Below are 18,860 nucleotides of genomic sequence, written 5' to 3' on the forward strand. Positions count from 1 at the left end.
TTCTCTCAATTCCTAGTCCGCAGTGTAGTCAGTGTAGCGCCGTTCCACAAACAGGCTGTGCGGTTAAGTCAAAGCGCAACATCACACTAAGTTACAACCCTCTGATCCGTCACGGGCAAATATTGTCGCTGATTATCTGAGCGCTTTGACTGATTTAGAGAAACAAGCAAGACTTTCTCTTCAGTGAGCAGGAGAGTTATCAGAATGCCCCATTATTTTCTGCTAATTAAAACTGCACATTTGCATTCATCCACTGCTGAAGGATGATTTGGATCGACCTACAATAACCCCACCAAGGTTTGGCTCAGATAGAATAGAAATATTTACTGTACTGTGCAAAAGTTTTAGGCAGGTGTGAAAAAATGCTGTAAACAAAGAATGCTTTCAAAAATGGAAGTGTTAATCATTTATTTAAATCAATCAACCAAATGCAATGAGTGAACAAAAGAGAATCAAATGCATTATTATCATTAATTATTTGGTGTGACCACCCTTTAATTTCAAAACAGCATCAATTCTTCTAAGTACACTTACACACAGTTTTTGAAGGAACTCGGCTGATGATTGTTCCAAACATCTTGGAGAACTAACCACAGATCTTCTGTGGATGTAGACTTTCTCACGTCCTTCTGTCTCTTCATGTAATCCCAGACACACTCGATGATGTTGAGATCAGGGCTCTGTGGGGGCCATGCCATCACTTCCAGTACTTCTTGTTCTTCTTTACGCTGAAGATAGTTCTTAATGACTTTGGCTGTATGTTTGGGGTCGTTGTCCTGCTGCAGGATAAATTTGGGGCCAATCACACGCCTCCCTGATGGGATTGGATGATGGTATAAGTATCTGGTATACGGATAAGTATCTGTCTGTATTTCTCAGCATTGAGAACACCATTATTCCTGACCAAATCTCCAACTCCATTTGCAGAAATGCAGCCCCCCCAAACGTTCAAGGAACCTCCACCATGCTTCACTGTTGCCTGCAGACACTCATTATTGTACCGCTCTCCAGCCCTTCGACGAACAAACTGCCTTTCGCTTCAGTCAAATATTTCAAATCATCAGTCCAGAGCACCTGCTGCCATTTTTCTGCACCCCAGTTTCTATGTTTTCATGCATACTTGAGTCGCTTGGCCTTGTTTCCACCTCGGAGGTATGGCTTTTTGGCTGCAACTCTTCCATGAAGACCTTCGGCCAGACTTCTCTGGACAGTAGATGGATGTACCTGGGCCCCACTGGTTTCTGCCAGTTCTGAGCTGATGGCACTGCTGGACATCTTCCACTTTCGAAGGGAAATAAGCTTTCATCTGCTGCACTAAGTTTCCTTGGCCGACCACTGCGCCTACGATCCTCAACGTTGCCCGTTTCTTTGTGCTTCTTCAAAAAAGCTTGAACAGCACATCTTGAAACCCCAGTCTGCTTTGAAATCTTTGTCTGGGAGAGACCTCGCTGATGTTGCTGTGCTCAATCTTGCCATAACATGAAACTGTCTTTCACAACCTCACCTTGGTAGCAGAGTTTGGCTGTTCCTTACCCAGTTATAAGTCTCCTACACAGCTGTTTCTGTTTCGGTTCATGACTGTGTTTCAACCTACGTGCGACATTGATGACCATTAGCACCTATTTGGTATAATTGGTTGATCATACATCTGACTATAATCCTACAAAATCCCTGACTTTGTGCAAGTGTACCTATAAGAATTATGCTGGTTTGAAGGCAAAAGGTAGTAACACCAAATATTGATTTGATTTAGATTTTTCTTTTTTTGTTCGCTCACTTTGCATTTTGTAAATTGATAAATCATTATTTATATTTCTGAAAGCCTTCTTTGTTTACAGCATTTTTTCACACCTGCATAAAACTTTTGCACAGTACTGCATATATAGATTTTTTTTATTGTTACTCCTGACAGCTTCCCTCTGCAGGTAAAATTGAACAAGAATCTGAACTACAGGCAGCAGAGAAACAACTGTAGTGGAGAAGCTTCAAAATAACACTTGACAGAATATCCAGCTGACTAACCAAGGCGAAACTCGAGTGCGGCATAGTCTGTAACCCAATAGTATAATATGTATAATGCAGGATATGTTACAATCTGGATATGTGGGAAAGACCTCAGACACTTGAAATGAAAAAATGGGCACCCGTGTTCTTCTAACATTTGGACTAAAGCCTCGCATTTGGAAAATATTGGATGGGTAAGCTCCTGCTTTGCATGCTGAAGTAGGTCAGGAAAAACAAGCCCATACAGAGCAGCTTGTGCAGGAAGTTTGAACAGATTAAAAGGAGTTCTGCAACAGCAAGCACAAACATAGTATTAGCCACAAGTTTCTAATTCATCATCTACATTTTTGGGGCGTTAAAAAAAAAGAAGAAAACAAAGAAAAAGCAAAGCAACCAACTCAGAGCTGCCGTTTTTCGCTGTCCATATTTTCCCCAGAAAAGGCTAGTCATAAATAAACTGAATGTTTTCCAGGCAAAATTCAATTACCCCTGTCACCCAGTAGTAATGAGTAACAGTCAGTGCATGCTCTCATTCAATTTCGGTGTCCATGGGGAATGATGTTTGTCTGATGTCTTGATTTAATTTTTTTTCTCCCTTTTTTTGAATTATGTTCTTTCTGGCCCGCTAAGTGTAGCAAAATATTCAAATCAAATAATAATTTCATCTGCTTTCATCAGCAGATGAAAGCAGCCTTGGTTTGCTTTTACGGTGTGGCATTAGAACGAGTGTGTTTGATTACATTATGACCACCTACAGCCACATGAAAGAGCACGCTTAAAAGTAACTTCTAATAAGTAAATCTCAATAAAATACTGTACAGAGAGGGAGTCCTATAAAGTGCAATAACAATAAACTGGCTGCTCCAGTTTAATTAACCTCCCCTAATTCAAAAGTTTTATATATGAGGAAATTAAAAGAAATATCCGATCCTCAGCAGGTCCATTAGTAGCACCTGGATTTCACTAAAGCTGAAGCAGTGACGCTGTACTTAGTTTATTTTCTAACTCACCGTTTCTGCATTTTTGCTTAGTTTTTTATTTTAACTTAATTCATTATGAAACAAACCGTCTAACATGCCACGTGTTGTTAATATATCAAGGTTGTTGTTACCCAATTTTAAGACCTGGTTAGGATCAGATAAACACACACCCACACACATACACTATATATATATATATATATATATATATATATACATACATATATACATATACATATACATATGGATGAGAACCTTTATTGTATGTGGATGTACAGGAAAATGCTTAAAACCAACAACTCCAACTTAATTGTTTCAATGTAAAAAGCTGTACCTCACCAACAGCTGCACAATGTTAACATCGCCCCTTTTCTTCTTATCTTCACACTCTTTTTATTCAATTATTCAATTCTTTTTCAATTCTTTATCTGTCTGCATTGATTTATTTGCCAAAGCCCACAGTCATGCTTTCACCTGTTAAGAATATATCATTCTGTATCAATATGCCCTTTCCAGTCAAACAACAAGGTTTCAGGTACAGTAGCTGCTCCACGAGGCCCACAGAGAGGGAAGGCAGATGATATTTAAAAAGGCTTCGCTCAGCAGAAAAGTTTTAAGGGACTGGTGGTATTTGCTGTCATTTCATTTAGGCACCACTGAATGGTGGCTTCGTAGCTCATGCATGAGTGAAAAATGTCATATGCTCCACTGTTCTGTATAAAGACTGACAGTCAATAGAGAAAGGTGTCCTGCATGTGGGAGGCATCTGTCTTTGGGGTCCTCGCTGGTTTATCTTTGACCTTTATGTTTCTCATTGCTTCCCTTTCTAATTACCAACCTACCCCCCCACCCCCCCACCCCCATATCCCTGTGGCCTGACTTATAGTTAACAGATGATCATTTGGACAGGAAAGGTTGAGGTGACTCCCCAGCTTAAGTCATACCTCATTAAGCGAGCTTCACAGTGTCCCATGTTAGATATTGGTGTATTCCTGCTTGGATGAATCTAATGAGTTGCGGAGGAGTAACAAGGCATCATAAAAAGTAACTTGAGCCGACGTGTTCTGTAATGAAGAACGACGTTTGCTACGGTTTTCATGGTAACGTGAGTGGGGGGAGCCACTTAGGTGCGTCAGTGACAGCAGTGTCTGTTGTGGAAACCAGATTAGGCTAAATCCAAAAGGAGGCCAGGATTTCCTCTGGAGAATTTCTCCTCAGCATGAATATTGATGGAAATGGGTCTCACACAGAGTGCAAAACAACTGTTAACCCCTCTGCACTACTAAAATCTTGTTAACAGTGCTTGCTGTCCTACTATCACTCTCACCCAGAGAATCACTCAACCTGAATAATTCTCATGCACTGCCAGCAAAATGACCTGAAGAAGGGGTGATCACAAATGCTGTTTACTATAAAACTGCATTGAAATGCTGAAATACTCCTCATAGAAGCGAAAACAGTTTATGGCGCAGAGAAAACATGTTGCAACCCCTGGTATAACATGTAATATAAGCCTTAAACACGTATGACACATCCCTTTTTCTGTCAACACAGAAGCAGAACTTTCATTAAAATGAAACAAAATGGAAAACAAATGTAAGATCAGAAGACTTTGGAAAGCTGATTTGACGTTTGCGTTTCATATTTCACGAGTTAGGAAGTCCTGCTTGAAAACAACTAACAGAGTAACAAAGGTTATTTTTGCAACAGCTGAAAAGTTAGTTTCTTACTGTGGAGTTTTAGCAACATTTTTGGTGTAGTAAGGTCAGCAGAGGAGCAAAAATACTCACTATGAACAACCTGTGTGTCTTTAAGACAGTGGAGACTATTCTGATGACAGTAGGAGATGTGCTCACACATCTCTTCACAGATGGACGTCACTATATAGCTTTAATGGATTGTTGCCAGTTATTTGCCACACACTGATGCCACTTAAATTCAAAGGTTTAATCTTTGACATTTAAAGCGTCTTTAATGGAGACATCCAGCGTTTTAAATGTTGTGTATCACAGAACAAACAAAGGTTACGTACTTCATCAACAAAAACCAGAGCAAAGATACTAGGTACATCAAAATATTCATAGAGAGGGATCATTTATCAGCCATTTATGATTGTTGGCTTCATTATTTGGTGTGCTTCCAAGGAAAAAATACAAGACAAATAAAAGTTGAACAGCTCCAAGAACTCAGACACTGAAATGAGTTTCCAAAAACCATTCTAAAGGTGTGAAAGATATCAACCAATCCTATTGCAGATACTAGCTGAGATTGGCTAATATTGTAAAGATTCTCAATAGTTCCTTTATTTCACGAAGAAAAAAATATAAAACATCTTAATTGTCTAACAAACTGACCTTTCTAGACATTTATCAAATGTAAAATTCTTCTCAACAGAAGAAGAGGAAGTTGCCTGATCAAACCAGTGGTGGTAAAGTACACTAAAACACTCCAGAGAAGTCTGCAATGTACAAGGTTGAAGAAAGAGACAGAATATATCTAAGAGAGCAGAGCAGACATGCTGGAGGGAGGGAGAAAGGCCAAGTATCAGACAGAGCATTCATTATCACCTGACTGACCTGCATATTGCACTGTGTGAGAGTAATGGGGAAGGACACACTCATCGGCCAAAGCCAAGCAAGAAAGGCGCTTTTCATTCCCCCCTCTCTTTCCTTTCTCTGAAGCAATCTGTCAGTTTCTCACTCACTTCAGTTTTTACTTTTGCACAATATACTATAGATCCCTTGGTTTTTCAAAAGTACACCAACTCATAGTTGGTGAAACACAGCAATGTCATGCCTGATGTAATACATAATGAATAGCATGATTATGTAAAGGCTAATCATCCACTTAATGAAGTCATTACTTCTGTTTCTGTGTAGGGCCCTTGTTGTGTTAGTTATGTGCAGTGGCAGGAAAATGATATTCTGAGGCAGTCACAGCCTTTATGGAGATAAGATGAGTGGTTTTCTGAAGTGCTTTGGGCTTAGAGTGGACATGCTAATGGTAAACCAGTACAATGCTTATGTTTTTTTTTAACACATTTTATCCATTATTTGCTTCTAAAAACATCCAAACAATCTCAGAACACACTTTTCTTTTTTGATCTTGAAAGGAACAGCTGCTATGGCTCATACAATGAGTACAATTTGACTATGGAGTCAGAAAAATGGCTTTGCTGCTCTTTTTGAGCAAATAATGTTTTCTGGGTAAATATATTCCATGCATTACTCTGTTGTACTTTTTGGCATAAAATGCAGTAACCTATAATTACCAAATTCCAGATGTTGCATTATAATTCCAGGTGTGGCTCTCCTCAATGTTCTTCAAGTTAACAAATCTCATGTTGCATTATCACGCGGATTGAAGTAATTCTGGATAAAAAAATTCTTGAAATGAACAAATGGAACGTCATATTTGCACGTTTGTAGGTTCAGCAACAGAATGAACCTTTCAGTGATTTTTGTGAAGCTGCCCGTGTATCACTGCTCTGTGTGTCTCAGTCCTGTATACCGAAGATTCAAAAAGATTCATACTTGTAATCAGAGGCTTTGGCAGGAATAACTGAGAGGATGCAGCATTTTTGAAGGTCTTAACAAAAAACAAACCAAAGTGAAGCGAACGTGGAAAATAAACACAATTAAAGCAGAACATTTCAAATCCGGCACAGTAGGAGATGCACACAAAGTAAGACCTGAATGCCCTGTGAGTGACCTTGGCGATGTTAAAACGCAGCATTCAGTTCCCTGCGCTCTGGCATACGTTGGCACACTGACAGAAACAAAGTCAGGGCTCTTACCTGTGACTCGACTTGATCTGTAGTCTTTGTACATCCTACACATTCAGCGTCGCCGGATGCTACCTCAGCATTTTTCTGGTTGTGTAGCAAATCTGTCTTAAGAAAAAACAAACAAAAGCAACACAGGTGTGATCAGTCGACATTTTGTTGTGTTCACAAAATACCACAGCAGTCTCTCACACCACAACTCTGCAACCCAACCTATTCATTCTGTTGTCGTTCAAGGAGTGAGAAGAGCTTTTAAGAAGGGGCCAAAATCAAAGGACTTTGTCTTGGACAGAGACAGAAGACAAACAGAGGCTCTAATTCATCCGCTTCTCCAAGGGGTACGACCTCCCTGCTTTGCGGAGCAGAAGCTCATCCAAGCCAAAGAGGCTTCTGAGGCACGGGTGGGTCCCATTGACTGCACTATTAACACCCAAGCTGGGGAGGGGGTGGTCAGCATAGAAATACAAAAAGCTGCCAGAGGTTTGCACAGAGAATTCTGTAATGCATTTCACTCCACAAAAAGACACCCTGAGGGAGCAGTGATGACCAGAGTAATTGGCTTTCTCCAGCTATGATAATCTGCATCAGTCATGCCATGCCAACACACTCGAAGGTCACGCTGATCCCCAAAACTCAATCCACCCTGCTCACAGCAGCGTCTGAATTCTTAGATGTATACACATTACCGTCCATTCCTGGGATTTTACCTTTGGTTCAGGTTATGGCGTATACTAATTAACAATAGCCTTCAAACATTAAAAACATCCAGCAAACAAAGACTGAGCTATCAATACATTCATTACAAAATATTACTTGTTAATGACAGTTTTTCTGCAGCATTAAAAACACTGGACCTCTACATATGTTGTAGCCTTTTTTTTTGGCGACTGCCCTGCATCGCCTCTTAAATTCTGCCCAACATGTCAGACAGAGAGAAGACTGTAATCTCCAAACCTGCAGCTAGATTTTTCCTAATAAACAAGAACTATTATATCTCAGCATGTGACAGTACTCCCGTGTTTTTGCAAGCCACTCAGCATGTACATCTTAGCTAACTGCTCTTGTTTTAGACCTGAATGAGCAGCCAACTGTGGGCCCTGAGCTGACACACAATAACATCAGCTGAAGAATTGAACTGCGACATATACAGCCATACTGAGATGTAATGGGGTTATGGCACTTAGTACCATGCAAAACTTGCACAAAGATGCTTCATTTGCAGTCCTCAAAGTGCACCAGCTGTGGTCAATGAGGATAATTGGCTCATAGATGCTTTGAAGTTAAGTCAAAATGATTTTTTTTCTCCAGTCATTTCAACCAAAACTCCCACAACTGCTCTTCGTAGGCTGAACTTAACTTTGGACTGGCGGTTACGCCTTTATGTCATGGGGAGGGTAATCATGCCAAGCCAAAAAGAAAATGATAAAAATAGAATAATTTACTTTAGATACAAATGCTTTTCTTATGAGGTTTCTTTTGAGTTTACAAACCTATCTCCCACTACAAATTAACCTACAAGCGGAATAAATGGCCCTTTGTATCTTTAGTTGTGATGCCAGGATTTAATTTGAACTTTTGTTTTCTAGCCTGATCTGTGTGAAGAGCCTCAGCTTTGACTCGCAGTCAAATCAGGCCAACTGCCCACTAAAACCACAGTATTTAAAGCTGACATTACTTTCATGCCTAGGTAAAATCAAATATGAATACAGAACAAACATATGGAATATGAAAAATATATTTGACAGACTTGTTTTGACACAATGAATGGACATAAAAGTCTTCCTATATGCTGTATGTCTCCTTCAGGAAGGAACCTGAAAGATTACCATCATCTTGTATTGATGATAAGAGAGTCGGACCATTCTCAGATTCTCAGTGGGATTAAGGCCTGAACTCTGTGGTGGCCAATCAATGTCTAGAAATGATTGCTTCCCTCACTACTTTTACTCAGTTTGAGCCTGATGAATATAATCATGCTATCAGGGAAAAAAGATTGAAAGATTAAAAGAAATTCATACATATCTATGTGGAAAAACTGGCCTCGTTTTTTGGCACATAATGTTGCTGAACCTGGAACTGACCAGCAGAGGCAACCCCAGAGAATTAATTTTAGTTAAATCCAGGTGATGACTTGTCTTTTTTGCCTGGGCAGTATATGTCAGGGACATTTTTTGATGGAATAACTACAAAACACATTTACGATGTGGCGCTGGATAGCTTAACTGGTCGACTTGGTACCCCATGTACAGAGGCTAAAGCTGGCCCGGGTCTGGGTCCTGGCTCAGGCCCTTTGCTGCATCTCATACACCTCCTTCTCCGTCCTCTTTTCTATCAAGCAACTTTCAAACAAGGGCCCCGAGAGCCGAAAAAACCCATCACAAATGTAACATAGAAAATAAACCTTTAAAGGTAAGATTAAAGGTAAAACTCCCTCACAGCAGAATAATAAAATCACAGCCTTAAGACACGCTGCTTTTTCTGTGATGTGTCTTGAGTGAATAAAGACAACCAAGCAGAAACGATCAGGTAATAACACATTAAACTAAGGAGCCCAGGACACAGATTAAAAATTTTCATGAATGAATGCATAATTGTTACCCCTTTTCCGCATGTTTTGAATACGGAAAGCAATAGAGACCAGAGGAGAACAAGGTAAAAGGGAAGCATGATTAACTCAATATAATTGTGGTCAGACATTCACTCAGGGAGCCTCAGTATTAACGTTTTTAATCAATAAAATAATGAATTAGAAGTTAATCATTCACCTGACAAGACTACATATAAACCCATTCAAATCAGGTGAAAAATAATCGTCTGGAATCTGTACTCTCTATAAATCATCTTATAAAGACAATGCAAAACAAAAATCCAAAATCATAAATGGAGAGTAGATTCTTAATCAATCCAAACACCTCTGAGTACGAGATCAGGTATCTTAGATCTGCCGCTTTTTCTGTGAATACACATAAAACATTTTTTGAAAACAGGTAAGATGGCCTGAAAAATGGAAAAATCTTTTTTCTTAAGATGCTAATACACTCTTCTGTACTCCTAAATTGAAGCTTTTGAATGGCTTTTGATGTGCTGTTGCAGTGGCGAGCATATAGATGGTGAAATGTGGAAAAGCAGTGAAAAAGCTGAAAATGTGAGCAGACCATTTAGCACAACAATGACAACCACATTTCAAAATCAAACCTAACAAAGACAACGCACGCACACACCAAGAGGAGAGAGAAATTGGCTTTTTACTCAACATCAGAATGACATTAAAATAAACTTTGGGAGAATAATGACAGCTATTTTAATTTGGGGAAAATATGAGTTTTCTTAATGGGGGAGTGCAGAGAAAATCTGATTTTAAGGTCCTTTGTGGGCAGAAAAACAAATGGCATTAATCATTCTTAAGGCACTCGCTTTCCCCCATCATATTTATTACCAGCATTTTTCATTTCCACTCACTTAGTTCCAAAAATACTTTTCCATAGTTCAGGAAAAGCTTGAGTTGCTAACTTGGGCAAATGTGTACATTAATGATTATGAATGAGGCAGCGGGGAATTGAGAAGTTTCACACAGGCCTTAAAAATGAGTCTAAAACTTTGATTCAGATCCAGCTTGCTCACCAAAATGTGAGCATTAAAGTAAACAAAACGGCTCTCCACAGAACTTTGAGCATTTCTGGAATAAAAACAGCACTCCTGTGTACATCTTCTTTTAATTCTAATATTTTAGAGATAATAAAGAAATAATAATAATAATAATAATAATAATAATAAATAAAAATAGATAATAAAAGATAATAAAAAAATCTGGTCTTCACCGGGGTTTAAAACTGGGTAAATAAAACATCAATAGAACATATTAAATCGTGTCATTATCTATTCATAGCAACACTAGAGAAGTGTGTGAAGTGTGCTCCCGACTCATTTTGAAGTGCACTGACCTTGGGTGTGTTCAACCCTGGGCCAGAAACTGCCCCGGAGAGCCTGGGGTTCCCGCCCTGCACCACACCGTTTCCAAATGAATAACATCCCGGCACATGCAGCAAACAGACTTAAGAAAACAGGGCCGGAGGAAGTGATGAAAAAAAGTAAAATAGTTAAAGAGTCTTCATTTTGTTGCCTGTACCTGTGATATGTGCAATGACAAGAAAGTTGAATCTAAACTAAAGTGTACGAGCAAGTCACAGGACAGGAGCCCAATGTTGGAAGAGCTGACTTTAAACCCACTCGTCACGGAAGCTCACAAGTCACTTTGCCAACTCCCCGGGTAGCCTGCTCCTTGGGCCTATAGCTGCTCAGTCAAAGCTAAAAAACCTTGGGGTTACCTTCGACTGAAGCATGCGCTTTGAGGAGCACATAAAATCATTAGCACGTAATTGTTCCTTTCAGCTCAGAAACATAGCAAAACTCAGGTCCATTGTGTCCCGGCCTGAGCTGGGCATGATTATTCATGCATTTGTGTCTTCCCGGTTAGATTATTGTAATTCACTTTTCACATGTCTCAACATATCATCTCTGAACCGTCTACAAATTATTCAAAACACTGCAGCCAGGTTACTGACTAGACCCAACAGGATGACTCACATCACACTCATTCTACTTTCCTTACACTGGCTGCCTATAAGGTTCAGGATCCAGTTCAAAATTCTTCTCATCACATACAGAGCCCTTAATCATCAGGCACCCGGTTACATCTGTGACCTGATCCACCCCTACAACACAACCAGGCCTCTTAGGTCCTCAGACCAGAGCTTATTGACTGTCCCCCGCTCTTGTCTAAAGACAAAGGGTGATCGTGCCTTTGAGGTAGTGGCTCCAACTCTTTGGAACTCTCTTCCTCTCTGTCTACGGTCTGCAGCTTCTTTAGACATTTTCAAAAAAAAAATATTTATCTGATTTTTTTGTAATAAGATTTATTGAACATACAGCCATTAACACAGTCAACGTATACATGATTGGTTGAATCGTACCAATAGCAGCATTGGTCTTTGATAAGCAGAGAGGGGGAACGCTGCTGTTGGCTGCTGGTGGGTGGAGGTATGGGTGGGGTCAGATTACAGTGAATGACAGAGAGGATGTAGTTTATATAGTTTTTTACCTGGCAAAAACATTTAAGTAAACAACTTGGAGGTACACAGATGAGTTTTTATCATTCATAACTGCCAGAGTTGGACTTTAAAAGAATAATCACATAGTGTAAAATTGTCACGTGTTATTTTTCATCAGAGGATGTTTTTACCAAGACCGGTTTGGAAAAAGATGACTTTTTCTTCTTGTTCTTAAATGTTCTTAAATGTAAAACCTCCATTTGAAGGAGGGTTTTTTTTTTTTTCCACATGACGGTATGCCATTATGGAACTGGATAGTATAGTGGAAAGATTGCCACCTTTCATGTAGGTGACCTGGGTTCAAATTCCCTGCATGAAAGGTACTACATCCAGTAGGGGTCCTTAGGCAAGACACCCTTACCCTACCTGCTTACCTGTAAGTTGCTTTGGATAAAAGCGTTTGCCAAATACATAAACATATTATTTTTTAAAAGAAATCCAACTGGCACTGTGGAAGAATGAGGAAAACTAAAGCTAGTCAAGCAAAAGCCACTGATTCTTTGATCTTAATTTCATTAACAGTCTAGGTTACTTATAACAAGGTTAATGTAGAATTGCTTCTCGTGTAAAACAAGTAAATAAACCGAACAGAAAGGTAACTGCTTCAAAATGTCATAAGATGTCATGCTTCTTGTGCATCTCTTCCCATAGATATCCATCATTCAGACTGCATTCGATAAATTTAGCCTATATAGTGATGGATATATCTTGATATGTGCATTTACTCACAGTTTAGTGCATTTGTCTTCTTGACAAATGCTTAAGGCCAGAAAACCTTAGTGTAGTGGGGATTAGAGGATCCCCTCAGTGAAGAAGAGGATCATCAGAGTCAACTGGTCTCTATAGTGATGGAGAATGGAGATACCCCATAATAGCCCAGAAAGGTTCATTCATCTTTTGTCTTTCAGTTCACCGCAGAGAAACAGCAGCTGGGGATGGAGCAACCAAATTGCCCTCTGAAACAATTCGCAGCTTTTGATTAATAAGACCTAAAGACTGATTGGTGCTTCACAAGCAGCTCTCCTTCACCTTTTCTTTCCTGTAGCCGTCCCTCAGCCCACAGGCTTATCTCTGTGATGAGGGACCTCATCTTCAACACAAGGGCTCCAAAAAAAAAAAGAGAAAAAAAACGACTTGGATGGCTTTAAAGCACAAATATACAGAAATTAATTTAAAATGCGCATCTATTCACCTGTGCTTCAGTTATGTGATGCGGTACTGATATTTGGCAGGAAATCGGTTTTCTTGAGTTTGATCCTTCAAATTTTACACATCTTTTTTTTCCCATCTACAATCACTCGGGGCACACATTTAGTGTTTAACGCAAAGTTTAGAGCAACGTGTGCTTGGAAACCAGATAATGCACGGGACATGGGATTAAATCACCTTTGGAGCCGAATCCCAGTAATTGACTTTCTTGAGTAATTAAACCAAGAAAAAAGATGTCAATTTGGAAGCAAATTTCATAATTCATATGCATGCTAAAAAACTGCATGGAATTGTACGGTATACATCCAAAAAAAAAAAAAAAAACACGACACAACAAAGATACAGTCGCATGGTAGAACATGTTTGTTAATGAGCCCCTGCTCACATGTTGAAGAGATGAAAGTCTGTCAAACCTTGCTGCACACACAAAGACAACATGCTGGAGTGCTGGTAGCATCGCTGTGCAGCACCATAAGCCATCATGTAAAATAGTTCAACATCATTTTAGAAAATGGATATAAGGTAAACTCTGGAGCAGCGATTTGATCTCTCCAGCTCCACATCTTAAAGATGCAATAGCTGCTTTCCTTTGTCATAAATGTTTAAATAATCTAATCTAGATTTAAATGACTACTGACATTTACGCCATTCAGCTGTTGCAGAGTAAAATGGATCAACAGAACAACGCGCCCCTATAAAACATCTGTATGTTATTTGTAGCTTATGGCTGGTCACGTGTATAGTCGTGTCAACATTAGACGAGCTATGTTCAACTTCTCCATTCACAATGTCCAAAAAAAAAAAAGAGAGAAATTTGTTCTAAAACCATTTTAAATATGTTGGAGATACAAAACAGCCAGAGGGCAGAACGGCGGCAACAAGAGGGCAGAGAGAGCAAAGCATACATATCCACTGTCCTCCACCGTATAATGATGAAAGAGACAGAGCTGGTTACACGTGGGATTCAGCCCCCATGACTTAGGCATGGTTCAGGCTGAAAATGCTGTTGTTTGAGCAGGAAAACAATTTTCCACAATGTTAGCAGACATAGCCAGAGGATCAACACAGCACCAGTTTCTATCACCCTAAGACAAGAAACAACACCAGAGGTGTGAGGAAACCAAGACATATGGCCCTCAAATAATGACTGAAACTACATCTGGGCTAAGTTTACATAAGACCTACACGGCTTTGACATAAAAGTTGTACAACGCATAGTGAATGTTTTCAATGTGAATACAAGCTAATGAGGCCTTTCTCAACAACTTGGCGAATGAACTGCATTTACCAGGGTTCATTATTTTTGTTTGATCTTGCGGTCTATAAAACACTTTGGGAAAGAAAGAAGAGGGGAAAAAAAGAAACTCTAACAGTGTCTGTAGTCCAAGATGTAGAGATTTATAATCTGCCCAAACCCAAGGAGAATAAATTTACTATAATGCAAGGCAGCCATTTGTTTACATTTAAGAGTTTGGAAAATATTTGCCATTTTTTCTTGAAATATCAACATTGACTATCATGCATAGGTTGTACAGGCCTTAATTAGCCAATAACTTCCACCTTTAAACTAAAAAACATTGTTCAAATACATTAAATAGCTTTGTTATTTTAAAAAAATATTCAGAACGACGGGTTACGGTTTCAATAATGTTAAAAACTTTGGCTTTTTTACATGGTCAGCATTTTAAAAAAGTGTATACAATCCCAAATTCCAATTGAAAGGCCACAAGGGAAGTAATGCAAGACTTCACTGCTTTCCTCATATCAAAAGAAGGAGCGAAGACAGCTTCCTGAAGACCAACGCATGGACACTTCCCCCCAATGCATTTGATGTGTTGTGTCAAATATAAGAGCTTCAGTGTGGCATGTTTGGTCACACAGTCAAACAAAAACCTATTAAGTGGGATTCAAATCTTTTCTTCGGTCACTCTGGTGCGCTTAACATTTCTCTTTGCATGTACTTTCTCATAGAAAAGTCATATAAAAAGAAAGTCACGGAAGGGACTGACTTTCACCTCTGACTGGCTCTGAACTGCATTTTCTTTTTTAGACTGACTGACTGCGGGCTTTTTAAAAGGCAACACGAACTACTTTCTGAGAGCGATACGTGCAGCTACTGGTCAAATGAAAACACAGCCAAAAGTGTTCACTGTTCTCTAAAAACGCAGCCTGGAAACGTACGGCATGAGCAGTCACCGAGCATCAGAGGTGGCTTCAGACTCGGAACCAGAGCCAACTGGAATAAAAAAAAGAAAAGAAAGAAATAACAGAAAGCAGAAGGCGAAAAATATATGCATTTAGGAGAAACTGGTTAGCACAGTTTCTGTGGCTTAGGTAGGATGAAGTATCCAACGCGTTGTTAGCAAAGAATGCAGCCGAAACACCTAAGGCTAGGCGTCCACTATTCCGGCACGTCAACGTAACTCTCCGGATTGGATGCCTAGTTGTCGCCGTGTTGCTACTACAGTGGGTGTGTGGGGCGTGTATGGCTCCGGGGGAAAGTAAATAACTTGTGATTTTAACCAACCGAAGTTTCTCCCTCTAAAAATTTGAGTTTTGGAGGGAAATTAATGTGTATAAATCGTCAGCAATGGAACATTATTTCATATTGTACCATGGATCCGGATCTGCGAGCGAGGAGAGCTGCTATTGTGCTGCTGCTGCTGCTGCGACACAGGAGAACACATGATCTACTGTCATTGGATAACGCACCCGTCTGCCGTGGCAAATTTGCATAAAGTCCGGCCGAACCCAACTTTTTGACGTGCCGCAGGTCCGCCGCTCGCCGTGCCGGAATCCCAGCATGCTTTGTGAGCACGGCGACAACGATCGGCCGGATTTCATTGAAAATGAATTGAATGCGTTGGATACGGCTTGACGTGCCGGAATAGTGGACGCCTACCGTAACACTGTTATAGGGCTCGGGCACGTGACGTCACTACGTGAGCGGCGGCCATACTGGAGGCTCAGAACTGTTTTGTTTACATTGTTTTCCACTGCGCGCAGACGTACTCCCCCGTGGTCTCGGAACTTTCTTCGTTGGTTTATCTATTTTACTTATTGTCTTTGCCACTATGGTCGCACGTTGCTGTGTCGTAGGGTGCAATACCGTAAGCCGTGACAGGAATGGGGGGGAAATCGTAAATGGTTTATCTTTTTACCGGTTTCCTGCTTTGAGGCGCACCCACGGAGACCAAGTGTCCGAGATAACAAAGCGTCGTCGACTAGCATGGATCGCTGCTGTAAGACGACCAAGCATAACTTTCCACTCAATCCCGGTGTCGATGAGAGTGTGTTCTCTGCATTTTCATTCTGGTAAGTTACAGACTTTTGTGTGCTGGGACTTTTGTGTGCTGAGGTAAAGATCCCCGCCTTCACAAGAGGACACTGTCAGTTGGAAGCAAGGGATGTCTCAATGGGTTAAAAGCGGAGGACAAATTTTGTGTGTATGCATGTATACATGACAATAAATCTGATCTTAATCTTAATTTAATGTGGAAAATACAAGGAAAATTGCCCATCTCCAAATTCACATGGAAAGGGCGATTGGAACTGTCAGAAACAATACACCTTTTTGTCAGCAAAAGTACCTATCAACATAGTTTTGCCATGCGAAGGTGAAGACAAAACATTCTTTGACAAGATTGTGTCTGTATGTTGTACTCTGACCACCATGAGCAGGAGTGTTGTGCAAAGTTGAAGTCGTCTGAAATAAATATGCTTTGAGATACAGCCAAGTGTGTGTGTTTCATTATTTATTTACAAGTAGAGTAACATGACAAAAGTGAAAGTGTCATTATAATTGAAACTGTTGCAAAGTATAAGCACTGACACCACATACTATATACGCAATTATGTCCGAAAGGGTGAACTTAGGCAGTAAATCTTCGTCGACAGTCCATTCCTTGCTCGGTATTTCATAAGGGTCCAGTCCGTTTATAACGCCAATCTTCTGTATGTACCGATCTCTGGCTTCCTTCTGTAATGTATCCCGGTATATCCCACATCCTTTCTTCGATTTTAACATGCTTTTCTCTCACTGTTTGGTCCTTGATCTCAGTCTTGCCTCAGGGTTTGTTTACGAATTTGTGCCTCCAATATGGCGACCATATCCCAGAATGCAACGCGTGTGCCCGAGCCCTATAGTGATGCCTTTAAGTAAATGTAAATCACAAACAACCCTCATGAATGACCGGGTTAAATGTAAATCCAACCTACAGCAATGACATTTACCTGCACGTTTACTATGGTTTACAATCAACTACAGTGGAAAGCGCTTATAGTGGTCACGGATATAGTAATCAACCGCTTATATAGATCATAAGGCTTGGGACAGAATCATTTCTATACAAATGCTGTTTAAATAATTTGTTTATAGTAATCAAGAAATCCGCTTATAATGTTCATTTTTGGCCATTTTATGAATGTAAACATGTGCAAAAATCATTTTAAAACTACGTGAAGCTATTTTATTTTTTACTCCCTTGATTCCTTTCTGCTTCTGCCCTATGCTTCTGCCTCGCTAGCTAACGTAACCAGAGTGGTTACTCTATAGCTCTGAACGTAACGAGTTGACACCGGGCAGCAAGCGCGCGAATCATGGCTGGAAAAAGGAAGTCATTTTCTCTGAATGAAAAACGTAGTCTCCTCGAGGCGTATGACAAATTACCAAAAACGGGCCAACGAGATGCTGCGGAGAAGCTTGGCATTCCTCTCGGCTTGCTGCCCGGTGTCAACTCGTTACGTCAGCTAGCGAGGCAGAAGCAGACGTGCAAAAGGAATCAAGGGAGTAAAAAATAAAATAGCAAAAAAAAATAAATAAATACAAATTCGGTTTTGGTAATCAACCGCTTATAGTGTTCAAATTGGCTCTGGACCAACGTGATCACTATAAGCGGTTTCCAATGTACTGTGCAAGTATGAGAGATGACAAAATGCTAACCCTTAAAATATGTTACTGTGGTGCTAAAAGTTCAATTTTGGAGTGCTGCATCTCAAAGAAAACTTTAGGTGCACAGGCGGAACAGATGCTAAATGGTAGTTTGGCACCATGTTATTGCAGGACAAGATTACAAATGAATGCTGTTTGTATCATCTTCTCTCTAACAACTATTAATGCAGACACACATCTGAGCTAGCCTGGGAATTCCCATGCTGCTTTGCGCTCGATTTCATTCTCACTGCAAAGTCAGCCTGGAAACCACCGCCCTTATTTTTGCTAGAGTTTGGGAACCAATCACAGAACGGGGGGGGGGCAGCAAGACGATGACGACGTCTATGCGCTACACCGAAGCTTGTAGAGCGTTAATCCAACATGACAGCGGACACAACGTTACCGTTCAATGCAACCTTAGAAAGTGTTTCGGAGTAGATTCACCCTAGGGTCATTTGAACCGTGACATCCAGCCAAGTAGCCCACCCGAAGTTTTTCCGATATTGGCTGAACATCAGCTGAGTTACCGAGTTATCCCGAATAGCTTAGTACAAGCGCTAACGGACCCTGGCAGTATCTCCAAAATTACCACACTAAAATCACATGTCATGACACCAAACTTCTACAGTTGTACAAATATGGTCTGTACTCACAAAACGATGCATTTGGAAGTTTGTACATAGTCCAGGAGTTTATTATTATCATCAACACAAGCCTGATAGCTTTTCTGCTGCTAAAGCTTCGTTGACGTCACTTCTGGGAGCTGGGAGCTTCAAAGTAAGATGAGGGTTGATCTACTACTGTAGACAACAAAGCAAGGCTGCTCAATTTCTCCATTATTA

At 40.2% G+C, this 18,860-nt stretch overlaps 1 protein-coding gene across 5 annotated transcripts in view; it reads right to left on the reverse strand.

Moving 5' to 3' along the window:
* enox2 (ecto-NOX disulfide-thiol exchanger 2) overlaps positions 1-18,860 on the reverse strand; it is a 163,765-nt gene that overhangs the window by 116,713 nt on the left and 28,192 nt on the right. For 4 of the 5 annotated variants that reach the window (XR_012772741.1, XM_075481791.1, XM_075481793.1 and 1 more), the window contains exon 2: positions 6,781-6,872. Coding sequence is in view for 4 of the 5 variants with exons in the window: in XM_075481791.1 (XP_075337906.1) it covers positions 6,781-6,823 (43 nt within the window). In the remaining variant the exon portion in view is untranslated. Of the gene's footprint in view, positions 1-6,780; positions 6,877-18,860 lie in introns of all 5 variants that reach the window. The other variant, XM_075481790.1, reaches the window with a different exon arrangement.

Source organism: Odontesthes bonariensis, chromosome 13 (assembly GCF_027942865.1).
Source record: "Odontesthes bonariensis isolate fOdoBon6 chromosome 13, fOdoBon6.hap1, whole genome shotgun sequence".
NCBI classification, from domain to species: domain Eukaryota; kingdom Metazoa; phylum Chordata; class Actinopteri; order Atheriniformes; family Atherinopsidae; genus Odontesthes; species Odontesthes bonariensis.